This window comes from Neopelma chrysocephalum, unplaced genomic scaffold (assembly GCF_003984885.1).
Source record: "Neopelma chrysocephalum unplaced genomic scaffold, ASM398488v2 Primary Assembly neopelma1_26, whole genome shotgun sequence".
Classification (NCBI taxonomy): Eukaryota; Metazoa; Chordata; class Aves; order Passeriformes; family Pipridae; genus Neopelma; species Neopelma chrysocephalum.
Genome location: NW_020897695.1, coordinates 23,567,430 through 23,584,738, shown reverse-complemented (window position 1 = coordinate 23,584,738; position 17,309 = coordinate 23,567,430). Strand labels below are relative to the sequence as shown.

The 17,309-nt window shown below is 41.9% G+C and overlaps 1 protein-coding gene across 1 annotated transcript in view; it reads left to right on the top strand.

Moving 5' to 3' along the window:
* The window catches only part of LOC113964175 (calcium/calmodulin-dependent 3',5'-cyclic nucleotide phosphodiesterase 1C-like), a 324,563-nt gene that overhangs the window by 76,866 nt on the left and 230,388 nt on the right, over positions 1-17,309 (top strand). The window contains exon 2 of the mRNA XM_027676115.1: positions 9,514-9,564. Within this exon, the coding sequence (XP_027531916.1) occupies positions 9,514-9,564 (51 nt within the window). The remainder of the gene's footprint in view (positions 1-9,513; positions 9,565-17,309) is intronic.

Genomic DNA, 17,309 nt, shown 5'->3' with positions numbered 1-17,309 from the left:
ATCTGGCTGCCTTTGGCCACAGCCTGCCTCTGTTCTCCCATGCCCTGTTCTGCCCACGGCCCGGACCTGCTCAGACTTCATCAGAGAAGCCAGGACTATCTGCGGAGGAACCTTTGAGGGAAGAACCCCTTCCATCCTCCATTCCCATGTTGGCAGCAGCTTGTACCCATTGATGAAGGGGGAGGAATCCCAGCCAGAGCCAGCTGTTGACAGTGTGAGTCCATAGGAAGAACCCCCTTTTTTCCCCTTTCCTCCTTCCCCTTCTCAGTGTGTGGGGGGTAATCTCCATTTTGGCTTCTCCCACACATTGGGGGCCCCCCACGGCAACCACCAGAGCCCAACAGCGCCCCCTGCCGGCCACGAGGTAGCAACTGCAGGCTCTGCTCCTCCAGTGACCCAACAGCGCCCCCTGCTGACCGTGGTTAGAATTGCACCGAAAGGCAAAAAGTACTGAACTGTTTTTGGTGGGAACCTTGGGTGCAGGATTGTTGTTTAGGTTTTTTTGTGTTCTTTTGTTGTTCTGCCTATACACATATATCCTTAATTAAAGGACTCTTATCTTTTCTTTCTCCATATTTCTTCAATTGGAGCCTCTTAATTTCGGATTTACAATTGCTTGGAGGGAGGAGCTTGGTCTTCCTCATAACTGATTCCCCCTAGCCAACATTTCAGTCTCATTAAACTGAGACAGTTTACTTAACATCTCGGCTATGCAGGAATATACCTGTGTCTTTGTACAGGGGAGATACAACTAAAAAAGAGTAAGGGGTGCAGTGTGAGAGAGAGATAAACATGTTTAATGTTTCCACTCAAATCCTGCAAGTAGGGGAACATGATGAATGAACAATGGAGGAGTGGTTGAAGAAGCTCACAGAGTATTACTGGTGGTCAAGGGTATGCCAGTCAGAAGAATGTCTTGCTATCACAATCTGGTAAATCTTTGTAGTGGGTTGACCATGGCCAGATACCAGGTACCCACTAAAGCCGCTCTCTCACTCTCCCTCTGCAACTGGACAGAGGAGAGAGAAAAAAAAAACAGCTAAGGATCCATGAGTAGAGATAAGAGCTGGGAAAGGTCACTTACTGATTACCTGCACCGGCAAAACAGACTCAAAGTGGGGATAGTACTTATATTTATTACTGACAGGATAAGAGCCAAAGAGTGAGAAATAAAACAGTCTTAAAAACACCTTCCCCCCACCCCTCCTTCCTTCCATGTTCTCCCTCCTCCCCCTCAGCGGTGCAGGGGGATGGGGAATAGGGGTTGCGTTCAGTTGTTGTTTCTGCTGCTGCTCAGGGAGAGGAGTCCTTCCCCTGCTCCTGTGGGGTCCCTCCTGTGGGAGGCAGTCCTTGATGGATCTCTCCAGCTTGAGTCCATCCCTCAGGCATCAGTTCTTCCCAAACTGCTGTCCCGTGGATCACTCCTCCATGGGGTGCAGTCCTTCATGAATGAGCTGTACTGACATGGGTACCCCACAGGTGCCACAAGTCCTATCTGGGAAAAACCTGCTCCAGCATGGGCTTCCCTCTCCACTGACCCCAGGTCTCTGGCAGGACCCCGCTCCATCCTGGGCCTCCCACGGGGTCACAGCCTCCTTCCTGCATCCCACTGCTCCAGCTGCCACGCTTGCCAAGCTGGCTAATGTGACACCACAAGAGGGGCAGGAGGAAGACCTGGGAAACTACAGGCTTGTCAGCCTGACCTTGGTGCCTGGCAAGGTTATGGAACAGGTCATTCTAAGTGTGATCACACAGCACCTACAGGATGGACAAGGGATCAGACCCAGTCAACACAGATTTAGGAGGGGCAGGTCCTGTCTGACCAATCTGATCTCCTTTTATGACCAGGTGACCCACCTGGTGGATGAGAGGAAGGCTGTGGATATAGTCTGTCTGGACTTCAGCAAAGCCTTTGACACTGTCTCCCACAGCATACTCCTGGAAAAACTGGCAGCCACGGCTTGGACAGGCATACTCCGTGCTGGGTTAAGAACTGGCTGGAGGGCCAGGCCCAGAGAGTGGTGGTGAACGGTGCTGCATCCAGTTGGCGGCCAGTCACTAGTGGTGTCTCCCAGGGATCAGTGTTGGGCCCAGTCCTGTTTAATATCTTTACTGATGATCTGGACAAGGGGATTGAGTCCACCATCAGCAAATTTGCAGATGACACCAAGCTGGGGGGGAGTGTCAATCTGCTGGAAGGTAGAAGGGCTCTTCAGAGGGACCTGGACAGGCTGGATAAATGAACTGAATCCAGTGGTATGATGTTTAACAAGACCAAGTGCTGGGTCCTGCACTTTGGCCACAACAACCCCCTTCAGCGCTACAGGCTGGGGATAGAGTGGCTGGAGAGGGACCAGGTGGAGAGGGACCTGGGGGTTCTAAACAGGATGCTGAACATGAGCCAGCAGTGTGCACAGGTGTCCAAGAAGGCCAATGGCATCCTGGCCTATATCAGGAGCAGTGTGGCCAGCAGGCCCAGGGAAGTGATTCTGCCCCTGTACTCAGTACTAGTTAGGGCGCACCTTGAGTACTGTGTCCGGTTCTGGGCTCCTCAGTTTGGGAAGGACACTGAAGTGCTGGAAAGCGTCCAAAGAAGGGCAACAAGTCTGGTGAAGGAACTAGGAGCACAGGCCCTATAAGGAGAGGCTGAGGGAGCTGGGGCTGTTTAGCCTGGAGAAGAGGAAGCTCAGGGGAGACCTTATTGCTCTCTACAAGTACCTGAAAGGAGGTTGGAGTGAGGTGGGGGTTGGTCTCTTCTCCCAGGTAAGCAGCAGTAGGACAAGAGAGCACAGTCTTAAGCTGTGCCAGGGGAGGTTTAGGGTAGGCATTAGAAAGAAATTCTTTACAGAGAAAGTGATTAGACATTGGAATGGGTGGTCCAGGGAGGTGGTGGATTCACTGTCCCTGGAGGTTTTTAAGATGAGACTGGATGGTGTTGGGTGGTGGTTGGGTCATGGATAGGACTTGATCTCAGACGTCTTTTCCAACCTGGTTGATTTTGTGTTTCAACTAGGAGGACCCTCTTCTCCCCGGAAAAAGAGTCCCTTTTCCCCACTGCTGGCAATGACGTGAGTTGGTATAGAATAATCTCCATGTCCTAGCCCTGCCCCTCCCCAGCTACTGGAAAAAATTAACCCTGTCCTGGCCAGAACCAAGACAGCTATAAATATAGAAAATCAGCCTGACACTTCAAGGTTAAGAAAAAAGAAAAAAAGTCATATAGCCAAAAGAACTTCTCCACTTGTGTTACTGTGGAGAAGTTCATTATATTTTGAGTTATTCTTCTGTCATTTGATTCACAACCTTTCTGGAAGCCATTCTCAGGCTCTTAGCAAACAATTGTGGATCCATCACATGCTGCTGGTGACTTGTGTGCCAAGAAGCATAAGTACGTGTGTATGGCAAAGGAGGCAAAGAGCTTGTGCTGTCCATATTCTGAAGACTGACATGGTAGAGGTTGGAAATGAGAGCAGCCTAGAGCTTGTGTGACCAGAGCCATTTTTTCTGTAAACTTGAAGAGCTGGAGGATATTCTGTCTATGGAATATATGGAGTGAAAGATCATGTAGGTGAGGACTTAATAACAAAAATGTCTGCTGTCATGTGAGAGTCTATTAATTGTATGAGGGATGTCTCACAGCCATATACTAGTATATGACCAGGCAAGAATAAGTCCCCTTAAATGTTTGTATATGGTACCTGTGAGAAAATGAATTGACACTGAAGAGGTTCAATAAAGCTGGGAAGGGGATATGAAGATACCTACTCTTTGAGTCAAAACTGGATGGTCATGGTATTTTAGTCCACAAAAAATGTGAAATGGGAAAATTCAGTGTTTCCATGCCCAAATTAGAGGAGGATTAAGCATCAGAAAAAAACCCTTTCAGTTTAAAGAGGTTGCTGGTGCAAGAACACATCAATATGAATTGACACAAATTAAACGATAGGTCATAACTGACACTGCAATCAGATCCTGGCAAAGTGTCATTATATAAGATGAATAAGCATGAAAAGCAAGCTACTTTTAAGACTGAGTTTGGTGAGTTTATAAAGCAGCTAATGTGATAGTCTTTAAGAGAAAGGCTGCTGGAGTTTCAAGACGTGATCTTATTTTGGTTTGCCTATAAAATGTAAACAGACACAATTGTCTCAGCAGTCACAGTACTGTCTTTTATTCTTCTGAATTTTAAAGGAAAAGATTATCAGATGATATGATAGGGCAATCCAAAAATTTTGTTTTTCACAGGAATGGTGTTCAAAATATGTGGAATTGAAGGGGAAAAGAAAAAGAAAAATCTCAGAGAAGAGTTTATTCAGATTGTATATTCAGTGTATATTTACCTATGTATTTGAGTTCTGACCTTATCTAATGTACTTTTCCTAACTGACAAATTCACTAGCAGCATGAAATGTATAGTTAAGCTCATCTGCCCATTGGCTGATTAAAAAACAAGAAGTCACCTTGAAAAAATGTCTTTACTGGTGGGTAAAAAATATCTAACATTCTTTTTACAGCCTCTCAGCTACTTAATGGCAAAACACAGATATTTTGTCTATCAGTGTTGATGAGTCAATACTATGAAGTGGTATATTTTTCTTTGCATTGTATTGGGAGTTTGGCAAAGGATCTTTGAAAACTACATTGACTGAGGTGACATAGTGGTGAAATGGATACCGTCTGTAAAAAAAGGTGGCAAACTGTAGTAAATAGTTTTATAGGGCATGCATTAAAAAATGAAGCCTGCCTATAAGGTGGGCATGCAGTGAACCTGCCTGTGAGTGATCCATGTTAATAAAAAAACTGATATATTTTTATAATTGCAGTTTGAGGCTTTTGGGCTTTCCAGGCAGTTATGATACAACATAAAGCTTTTGAAATGTCTAGGCCTGGTATTTTGTTGTCTACCTGGACAAGATAGCACAGACAGCATTGTGAATATTTTCCTGTAACGGGTTGATTAGAGGATGATGTCTCCTGCCTGTCATGGCTGTCTTTTTGAAGGACTAGAAGTTTCTTACAAAATACCTGCACTTTACTATACCCTTCCAAGATTTATTTGCTTCTAGGTTAGAGTGGAAAATAACTTCAAATGTGTATAGTTTTATATTTAAAAAAAAATAAAATGGTGGGATGGAAATTGAAGGTGTCAGCCACTTAGAAGAATGAAGTAAATATCTGCAGTTTTCATGCTGATAATCTCATCAGATGAAAATCAGCCTAGACTTCAGCTTACAAGGGTAGAGCATGGCTGGAGAATAAGCATATCTAAAGGGATGGTGGTACAGGAAATCTTTGGAAATACTAGATAATATTTTTGGTACGCATTGTGACTTGCTCTCTCAGAAATTCATCTTCTTTCTCCAGCTTTATTAATTCATACCTGCTTTCGTCCAAAAGCTTATTACTATTAATAAACTTGAATAAACACAGGGTTGAGAAGATTTCAGGCCATCTGGAGAAAAAGTCTTATTTACATGTCTGTTATTTGTGTCTCCAAAGACTCCTGTAAGACAAGGGTAGGGTAAATATGCAGAATTTCCACACTAAAAACTGCATCAAGTAAAATCTTCTAAGATTTTCACACAGAGCAAATGCAGAAATCCTCTTTGCTTCTGAAACCTTTCCCTTATTTGTGCACACACCTCATTGGTCCTGGACAGTTCCCAGGCCCTGTGCTTTCTGTCCTGCTCATTGCTTTGCTATACTACCTGCACTTTGCTTTGCATGGCTGTATTCCAGATGAAAGAGCATTACTCTGTATATGACACTATCTGGTGTCATTGGAAAGCACTGCCAACTGAAAACAAACTTATGCACCCTGGAACAGAAAAACAAAACGTTTTGTTTTCCTTGGGTTTTTTTTGTGTTTTTTTTTTGGTTGTTGTTGTTGTTGTTGTTTTTTTGTTTTGTTTTTTGTTTTCTTTTTTAAATTATTTTTTAATTTTTTAAAAATTTTTTTAATTTTTTTTTAATTTTAGAGGGTTAATGACATCTGTTGTGTTGGATGCTGTGAATTTGGGAGCTGAGCTGCCCAAACACAGATGCTGGGTGGAGTACTGTTGTTGCAAGGTGGCACAAAGTTGAGACCTATGGCAAATATGGGCGCTGAAGAAATGAGGCTGAACACGGTATGATTCAGTTTTCAGGATTCTCCACAGAGCTCTCTCTGCATTCCCCTTTTATTAAGGTTGTTTTGGTAAACAGCACCTGGTGTTATCATTCAGTTAACTAGAATTTCCAGGATTTTTTGCAAACTCAATGTTTTGATTCGCACATTCCTCAGCTCCAAGGCCACAACAATCCCTTTTGATTCTAATTAACCGAATGCAGGTGCTGCTAGCTTAACTTGTTCCCACAGAGACCCATGCACCTGAAGTCCCTGGTGACCAGAGAGTGCCATCTGCTAGCAAAGTGGATGAACTACTCTAAAGCAAATAATAGCACAGTTAAAAGGCCCTTAGTAGATCCTTTTCTCGGTAATCTAATAGTTCACTTGATGCTCCAATTTAGATGTCAGTGCATATTATGAATTTGACCAGTCTCTGCTGTGATAGAGATACATTGGAGCCCAGAAGACACCAGTCTGGCAGGCAATTTCTTAGCCTACCCCCTGTCTCTGAGTTAAAGACAAAGCCTGACTGCTTGACCTGTACATATTGGCTATAGCAGTATTTTCAGGCATGGTTCTTGATGTCACTGGATCCAACTGTTTTGATACCAGCCCCATGAAGGATGCTGCTACCTCTCTGTGTGGTATGGTACACGCAGGTATCCCCAAAAATGCCAAGGCAGTGGAAAGAATACAAAGGTTTATTCTGAAGTCGAGAACACTAAAAATTTACAAAGAAATCCTGCACCAACTCTGAAAGCACTGGGCCTCAGCAAAACACACCTCCTGTTCTCTTGAAGACCCCTTATCTTCTCCTCCAGGCCCTCTCTGCTGTGCCTGCCTGTAACATCTGTTTATCTCTCTGCCTTCCAGGGAAAGAGAGAGCCTGCAGCTTTCTCTGGGATGCAAATTGAGAAGGGAAAGAAAAACATCCAACTATATTTGAGAAAAATACTCTTAGGCGGGAAAGACTTCCTAAGTGAAAACAAGTGAAACTCTTTGTTACAAATTCTTCCAAAAGGAAGTGTAGTCTTACACTCTCCTTCACCATGCCATCACCTGAAGCAGAGCTAGTTTTGACTCTGAAACTATGAACCACTCTGGACCTGCATGATATAATCAAATGACTCAGATAAATTTTGGAAAACAATAAAGGATTTATTGAAAATGGCAAATAAGTAAATCAGCGCACTGGGTGACCGGAAGGACCCCTGCCTTGCCACGGTCCACACCCACAACGGTCGAAAGCCTCTCCTTTATACCCTTTGTGACAACCTTCCTCTCAGTCATGTCAGTCCATTATTGGTTCTAATTTCGCGAGTTCGGTTGTGTTTGGTCCCTGCTTCGTGGGCTTCATCCACACTGGTTCTCAGTTTGCGGGCTTTCCCACTATTGGATTTCCCTCCCACAGGCTTTTTAGTCTTGTTGCTGACAGAAGACGACGGCTGCTCCTATCCTCACGATCGATCGGCCATGTTGGGGCTTTTCCCAAAAGTGGTTGTGGACTACTTTTTCATTAACATTGGAGTTAATCTTTCATAACTTTTGCTCTCTGCAAACATGCTGAGAACAGGTATTATAAAACAGCAGAGTACCTGACAAATCCTGCAACTGTTGAACCACTGGAATAGTAGCTTAAACAATAAGCTTAACTCTCTCAATTAACTCATTCTTATTTCTAACTCATTACAACCTTTACTAATTAAGAATTCATTTGATGAACAAATTATTCATTTTACTTATCACATGCATAACTCTGTGCAGTCACTCCAGTGTCTGCACACAATGTCCCAGCAGAGCTTATGCGGTTGGTGTTTGTGCTACAGTTTCTGTGACAGACTTAAGCCAAGGAAGGGCACCTTGCAGGCCTTGAAAGATGTCAGGGCCTTTGCTCCAGGCAACCTGGCAAGTTCTTCAGGCTGATACAGAGGCACTTGGTGTAGTAAAGGCACTGTCTGCTGGTTAATGGGGGCAAAATGAGACAGTGATTTATTAAAAGCCTCTCTGTTCACTAAAGTGAGTGCTAGAGCCATCTTAATCAGCAGGTAGAGATTGAAGAGGAAGTAAGAAAGCTTCAGTGACACTGGATATGGGCCTTAAATAAAACCAAACTTAAATTGAGAACCTTAAGCCTTGACAGAAGAAATAAATTTCATCAAAGTCTTTTCTGACTTCAGAAAGTCCATTATTGTTTAGTTGACATTATCTTGCTAGGAACCTGTGACTCTCAGTTCCTGTCATAGTTTGCATCCTTTTATGAGACTTCTTAGCTTGGCGTGTCTTGTATATAGAAAACAGCATTTTAAAAGAAAGCAAAGAATTGGCAAGGTGTCTGTGTGAACTTATAATATGCTTATCAATGTTCTTCCTTATGATTATTCTAGCTCTAGGAAAAAAAAAGTCCTGAGTGGATGGTAATTCCTCTCCTAGAAAACTTTCCTCTTTTTCAGCTGTAGTTAATATTGTGAGTGATGCCAAAATTTTGCCCCAAAAAGGCACTGAAGGACTGCTCAGAGACAAAGTTTTAATCTATAAGCAGGAGGTATTTATTCAAACAACGTCGGAGAGCAGCCAGGTCGCCCTGGACAAACTGCTCTGAAGCATGCAGCTCACATTTGTCTGTTTATACTGTTTTTACTAAGAGATTACATCACTCTCCATTAATATTCATAATATTGCAATATCTAGTTATAATATTGATAACAGGCAGAGTTGAGGCGGAGCTGGGGGCACGGTCTTCAATTTGGGGAGAGTTTTGGTGGTACATCTTGTTCTTCAGCCTCGCGGGGGTCAGTTTTCCTTCTCCTCATCGCCATAAACTTTTGAACTCTTTCTAATTTGGATGATTTCCCTGTGTATTTGGCAGGAGTTCCTGATATTTGGCAACAGTGCCTAGGTCTTGACTCATCTCCTTTTCCTTATCTCCCCTGTCTTTGAGCTCTTTGAGCCTATTTTCGCTGTACTGCATTAACTTCTTCAGGCTTTGCTCTGTTTCATGAGAACCCCACGGAATTGTTTATGTTCTTGACTGTGTACCATCTGGGTCAGAGAAATGTTGACCTATGCCAGTATAAATCTAAGGCAGGAAAAAAGCACGGGACTTGTACAGTTTTTATCCTAGGTGGTATCTACATGCAGTTCCAAATGTCAGAGGATTCCTTTGCACAGATCCTTTAATTTCATTCAATTTGCTACTAAATCATCCTCTGGGCTTCCAAAATAGTGGGACATTTCATTTATATAGATGGATTAATCTTACTTTTTTTTACTGTACTCACTAATGCAACTGGTGTTACTGTGAACAGTCTTCTCTCCTATAGATGCATAAAAATTCGCATTATCATTAATCTTAACATAAAATTTAAATTTAATGCTTTTTATTTCTCTGTATTTTCTCCTTTCAGTTGCAAATGAGACAGGTGTCAAACATCCACAACCACTTTCACTATTTGCCCGTAAGTAGTTTTTTCATTTTTAACTGGTTGATTTCTAGATCTACTGTAGAAATACACACATTTAATAAGTCTTTTAATCTCATATTATGTCTGCCGTATTATTAAATTTCATGTGCTGTACTAAACTGAAGGACTATAGTACTTAATTGGAAAAATCACTTAAAGAAATTCAGTCTTATTGAATAGTTTATGCAGACTTAAATGAATGGAAGGCTTTGTGGCCTTAGTATTATTTCAAGCATAAAAAGTTTTATGTGTCACAAAGCCAGCTGAAGTTCACTACAGTGGTTAAGAAGCGATTTGTGTCAAATCGTAGAAATAGGATATGAAAAATGTTATTAAACCTTCAACACTCTTTGCTTCACACAAGAAGATCAGGAACTAAAGATATGGCTTGGGATTTGGAATAACTGACCTAAGTTTGAACAAAAATGTGTGATGCATTGTGACGTAGCACCAACCGACCATGACTGTGACCATATGAATTATTAGAAACACGTGATAAATATGTAGAAATGAGGATAAAGATAGGACATCCCATTTATAATACAAGTTTCATGGTGATTTATGATCACTTAGAAGGGGAAAAATCCCCTTCTCACAATTAAAAGGATGGGGGGCATTTGCCATCATCATGGGCAGTGCAGATCAAAACAGCAAAATAATTTACCTCTATGGTGCAGTATTTCACAGAGTTACAGGATGGCATTCTGAGCATGCCATACCTCACATAAGTGGGTAGCTAAGGTGTATAATATAGAAGGAACTTCTCTGGCTATGAAATCTCTTGAATGTTACAAAGTGATGATGCAGATTAAACACAACTCAGAGAGAACTGTACTGGCATTACTTATTCCTGATTTAGGATTTTCCTTTATGTTGTAGACAGGAAAACTTTAAAAGACTCTATTAATCGGTCCTGACCGATTCAGCACTGAAAATATACTAGATATACAGTTGGAAGATTCTGCCCAAGTACTGCTTGTTCCTGGATATTGGGTTACAAGGCCAGGTTCCAGCCAGGACAAGGTTAATTTTTTGCAGTAGTCAGGAAGGGGCATGGCTAGAACCCCAAGGTTATTCTATACCACCTCAAGTCATTGCTGGGGGTGGGGGAAAGGCAGTCTCTTTCCGGAAGGAAGGACTCTCTTCAGGTTGCAGTCAGGTTCTGAGCTCTGCAGTGAGCATTTTTGCATGTGAATCACTCTCTCTTTTTTACACTTTTGTTATTAATATCGTTGCTGTTACTGTTTGTTTTCTTATTTCATTGCTGCTTCCAGTGAATTGTTCTTATCTCAACCTATCATCTTTGCCTTTTGTGCCTCCAATTCTCTCCAAGGAGATTAAAGGGGGGAGCAAGCAGCAGTGTGATTTCAGTGGGAACATGGAATTGGAGAATACCATTCCCAAACCACGACACAAAGACTTCATGCTGCAATATTGCCTGACAAGTAGGTCACGTGCAATATCATGACATCTGAAACTGAGCTGGCATTTCAGTTCTGATTCTGACATTCAGAAGAACTTGACTGTTGGTGAATGTATATAGGGTGAAGGTCTGAGACCCAGGAAAAACTAGGTTCCTGCGTTAATCTTGGCTCTGAACAAGGCGGTCAAGCCTTAATTGCAGAGTTAGGGTTGCTTAACATTACATTAAAAATAATAGAGGAGCAGATGACTGTTGCTTAACATTACATTAAAAAGAATAGAGGAGCAGATGACTATCAGCTGAATGAAAGCAGAAGATATCTCCTTATAAGACCTCATTGTATGACTAAGTGCTGTACCAGATTATGGAGAGGTGAAATCAAGGCTTCAGGCTATTTGACAGTAACAGAAATGTAATGCAGAGAAGTACGCTTAGAAAAGCCTGCCTAGGAAATAGTCACAGAGGTATAATATAGGAACAAAGGGAGATAATTCAATGTCTAAACTGGACCTTCACTGTTAGGAATTAAATTTAGTGGTCTGAGAGTCAGGTTGAGGATTTAAAGACCTACCTGGCTTCTCATAGGGTATTGTGACTGTGGGGTCATGAGCAATGTAAGGTGACAACTCTGTGGGAATGGGAAGGAAAATTAGAAGGGGAGCTGTGTTATAGAAAGAAGGGAAATGTCTAGGCATGCACTGTGCTAACAAAAGTTAAATGGATGATATAGAAATTTATGCTGAGAGTATATAACCTACTCTACCATATAATGTTTCATTAACCAAACAGTGAAATGCAGATCAAGAATTCAAAAACATCCTGACTGAATGGCAGAAAAATCTGCAGTTTTTGAGGACAAGAATTCAAGAATAGCTGAAGTAATAAAGGATTATTGTTGTCATCCTTGTATTTGAGTCAGAAACCAGAGCCTGGATATCTTTTTTTTGATTATGCTTTTCACACTTACTCAAATGATAAATCCAACTGCAATTAGGACCTTCATCATCACAAAAAAGGAGCAGGATTTACATTGCTCTGAGTCAGCTGCTTGTTTGAAGTAAACAATGAAGACTTCGGAAATCAAATCAGATCAATGTTTAACAAGCCATACCCATTTAGACTGACCTTGTTTACCTGATCTAGCTTTCTGTGCACACAATCACACAGGATAACATGCCAAAATACAAATGAGCCTTCTCCATCCTGATTATTATCCATAGCTCTCTGGAGTATATAACTGTTTCCCCCTTTTACTAAGGGCAAAGAAGAGGGAAAGGTTGCTGGTGTTAAGTGAGGCAGTGGGAATGGTAGGTTTGAGGTTATCGGTGGTGTCCTGGTTAGAACGGCTGGGACCAATTCATCCCTGGATGGGTGTAACCCAAAACTGTGTATTCTATAGCCTCCATGCCATTTCCCAAAAACTGCTGTCAGTAGAGGCCTGCAAGGTGGGAAGATGTTCCTGTACCCTTTTATGGAATTCCCCGCTCTGATATCCTTATATGGAATTCCCCGCTCTGATAAGAGGGACTGAGCATCCACATGCCCTTTTTTGGAATTCTCTACTCTGAGGGAGGGACTGAGCACTCCCGCCTGAACTGGAGAGTATATAACTGGGAGTTTCAGAGCCTTGGGGCGCTCTCTCTCGTGGGACCCAGAGGAAGACAGCAGACCACCGCTGCTCCCAACCAGGCTGAGACCACCACCCTCAACTGGACTGCAATCACCACTTCTGACCAGACTGCAGCAGCTCTCCCACCAGCAGGTTTTATCCCCTCTCCCTTTGCTTTGGACTCGGGGGGTGGGCCAAGGTACACCACTTTTGTTCATACCCCAGGGTGCTGGGTTTGTACATTTGGGTTTTGTGGGTTAAAACCAATTGTCTGTCTGTATACTTGTACTTATTGCATTATTTTAATAAATTGTTATTCTGACTTATAAATCTCTCTTTTGAATTGAGTTCATTTTGCCTTGCTGGTTAACTTTTAAACCAGCACAGGTGGTCCAGTTGGACTTGCAATATAACAATATTTTCTGTAACGACTATGGCATGGACCCAGGTTGTATGGACAAACTGAATCGTTTATTGATTACAACCTTTAGTATATATAGGGTTTGGGGAAGGGGCATGCATGCTTTGTACTTTTACATTCCGTTCCTAGCCAGGGTTTGGGGGCAGGGACACACAAAGGGTATTTTTCCATTAAACAGATAAGCAAGCAGTTTTCCATAATGGTTACAACCACTGATGGGGCAAAACAAAGCCATAAAGAGAGCTATCACATGTTGTTTACAAGACTATTTGTTTGTCTTGCTTATCACAGATGGTGCAAGACTTCAATCAGCGAGTGCAAACAGTTCTTCCTTGCTTTTGCTTAAATCCCATGGCTTCTTGCTGAAATCTCTTCTCATTTCTACAGTGTCATGATGAATTTGCATTCCCACAATTTTCAGTATGAAAGTATTCGAACACTTACGCACATACTCTTTAAGTACAGTTCTACTTTTTAAATTATAACACCTAAACCTATTTTACTTTTGCCTTTAGCTATAATCGTCTTTCACAGGGTACAATAAAATGAGAAAAAAACATTTTTGCAAATGTTTAAACTTATCCACAAGGATTTGAAATCAATATTATTGAGGACTGCACCCAGTGCAGGTAGCTCAGTAAGCGGCTGCAGTACAAGCTGCAGATTGCACCCTGGATGGAGAGAAATAGCAGGAGCCCCAAGCAACAAGCCATGACCTGGCACCCACCCAGGTGCTATCCAGGTGACTGGCCACTCAGAGACACAGCAAGAGCTGATGACTCAGCAGGAAGACCGCAGGTTATCGGGCAAATAGACTGTTAAGGGTCCCAGCTCAGATGGTACGAGTATAACTGCCACTCGGCTTCTAGATGGTTGGATAGGGAAGTTTCCATAACATATTAATTGCAAAAAAAGCTTAATACGTGTTTGTTCTGAACCGTGGAGTTGTCCAGTGCCTGACAAGCTGGAGAGCCTGTGAAATAAAAGAAAGAGCAGAGCCGAGGAAATAGGGAAAAGGTGGTGGTTTGGGAAACAGATTCCTTGGAATAATTGCAGGGAAAACATGAAAGTTATAAAAGTGGTTTCAGAGAACCTCTTTTCAACAAAATGTGATTTTATTAGTGTAGAGCAGCTTTTTTTCTACAAGTGTTGGTGTCCTGCTGTCCTGAGCGTGCTCCATGCAGCTGAAAAGCAACTTATTTTTCTTTGTTCACGGGTAAACTTCTGCATTCAACTGTGCCGATTGTGCCATATTTTAGCAAAAGAAATTGTCCTCTCAACATGTTGTTGGAAATCACAATATTTTAGGTATTATCACAGGTCGCCTGCATAGTCAGATAATTTAAAATTCTTACATCCTTTATATTTCCCCTTACTGAGTGGGAAGCTTATCTTTTCAAGTAAAATTAATAATTTTTGTGAAATTTGGGTGGTCATTTTGAGTAATACACCTAGTGCAGGTAGCTTGGTGTGTGCAATCTGCAGGTTATTGCCTGGATGGCGGGTAATGGCTGGAAATGGTCCCTTAGCCTGCACCCAGCAGGTGCGTATGCCATATCTGCCCAGTGTTCTTGGGTTTGCCCCGAGACAGAGGCCCACACCTTAGGAAGTGTTGCAAATCTGTTGGCACCTGGTGAATTCTTGCAGCCTGTGAAAATCTGAGGAGTGGTTTTCAGCCTTGTGCCAGGCCATACCTGTTGTATCTGCAGCAGGGTCTCCAAGGAGAACAGCCTATCTCCTGCAATTTCCTTGCAAATATTGGAGGATGTTTTGTGGGCTTGGCTGAACTTGGTTTGGAAAGAAAAGACTGAGTTATTTATATAAAAAATTAAAAAACACAAATCCAGCCAAATACCATCAACAAAACCACTCAGCCTCTTCTAGAAATGATTTGTGCCAGTACAAACTTGCAAGATTATGTGCAAAACTATTCAAAATAGTGTGCTGTAGACAGTGTTTTAGTGTACACTGATTCCTTCAAGAGTCTAACCTAAGAGTTTATTTGAAATTTTGTGGGCTTCTTAAAGGATTTTCTTCTTTTGCAACTAACAAATAGGCAATTCTTGTCCAGATAAAACATGTTTCACAAAACACTAGCTGAAGTGGTGTTCCAATTCGCTTAGGTGCAGAGAGGAATTAGGTTCTAATATACCCACAAGCAAGATTAAGGCACAAACGAGGCCAGATGTTGGATTCTGAAACAATAACTCAACTTTATTTTCTGAAACAAAAAGAGAGGAGGGAAAGAAGGAAAATAGGAAAGTAGGACAAGCCAAGAGAAATTACTAGAAGCACAGAAAAGGGGTTATCACTACCATGGGCTCAGTGCTGGCTTGTAGATTTGGTCCTCTATGGTGGGGGATATTAGGCTCTGACTTTTGGTCTTCTGTCTTCTATTCCCCATCTCCTCTTCATCTTCTTCTCTGATCTTCTCTCATGGTCACATGTCCTGTGATCTCTCATCCTGTGATCTCTGATGATGAGTGAACCAGCAAGCAGAGCAGCAGCAATCCCAGCAGCAGCAACAACAGCAGCAACCCATGTGACCTGTTGAGCACTTGCTTATATGCCTTCTTAACTCACACAATTTAATTTTTGATAGAAACATGCTTAACATTGTTTTAATTAAAGCCCACAGTACACTTTCAATGCCCATTGGCTGGTCCATTACTATGTACCTTATGTGGGAGGGTGCAGTTATCTGAAGCCCTTACCGTGTAGCAGTTTTTAAATTATACCCACTGTTCCTTAATTAAGGTCACTTGTCTTTAAGAGCTTTTAAACTAAAGTAAGTTGTCTTTAATGGTTTTTGAATTAAAGAACAACTGTTTAATTAAAGCAATATGTGTTAAACAGTTTCAATTAAAGTGATGACTCTTGTCGTTTGTTCAATTAGAGCAACTTGCCTTTTACAGTTGTCAATAAAAGCAGCTTGTCTTTCACAGTTTTTCAATCAAAACAGGTTCTCTTTTTTCGTTTTCCAATTAAAGCTTTTCACTTCATTTCCTAGTCAATGGCAAAGCAGATAGTGCTTTTTACCAGTTCTTTATAGGTGGTTGTGGGACCCCTGGTGGCCTAGTGGTTAGGATGCGGCACTCTCACCGCAGCGACCCAGGTTCAATTCCCGGTCCCCCAGGCAGATGGAGCCCATTAGCCCTGTGAGGCCATCCATCTATGAGAAGGTCACTCTAAACAAACCTACGTCCTGAGGACCTCACTGCCATTGTCCAAGCTTGCTTGGCCCTGGCAGATGAACCTTAGGATTAAAGGGTGGGCTCAGTTCAGCGCAGGCTGTGTCTCACCTAAAAAATCCATTGCGCAGGCTTGAAAGGTAAAAGACCTTTCCCAAAATCTTCGTTCGCGAAGACTGGCCATATATACATAGGTGGTTGTTCACTTCAATGTGTTCCTAGTGTGTGCATGTGGAACCTCTTCAAAAGGGAGGATTCCAGGACACCTGCCTGTAGAGGCATACTCATGTTCAAAATGTGTGCTATTTGTGTCTTTTTTTTTTCTGGAATACTTATATGAATTCAGATTTAGATGTAACTATTTGATTTAATTGTTGGGATGTAAACTTAAAATACCACATCAAGAGCAGGTTCTTCAGAAGGTGCACATCAGCTGAAACACTGCATTATTTTTTGTATGACATTTTCTGTTGACTAGGACTTATGATAATATTTTATGTATACTTTTTGAAAATATTTATAAAAGCACATTTTTCTACAGGTACATTTGTATTAGGTAAAAGAGCAATAAACATACAAATAATATTTTAATATTTCCTCCAGAATAATGAGAACTGTTGTAGTTGCTCTCAAGGACATGTCATTAGTTCTATTCCTAAATGGACGGCATCACCTGTGATCCAGTTTAGCGGCATGGTCAGAGCAGCAGGAAACCTTTTTACTTTTCAAAATAGTGTTATTTATATTGATCTGGGAGACACTGTTTCATTTGCTTCCAGGAGGATGATATGCAAAGAGTACTGCCTGAGCAGGAAACTGTGGTTCTATTGCGTAATGTTTTGTATTGGCCTTTGATATGGTTTGAAGCTGGCTCCCTGCCAAGTCCCAAACCTCACCACCAGAACTCCCCCCTCCCCCTGAACCAAGGGGAGAGAAAAAAGCCCAAGAGAACCGAAACAAGAGAGAGGCAGCTAAAGCAATATATATAGATATATTTACACTTACATTACAGTTATATACAGTTGAAATATATGTACAATTTCAAAGGGAAAAGGGAAAGGGGAGGGGGAAGGAAAAAAAGAACAAAACCAAAAT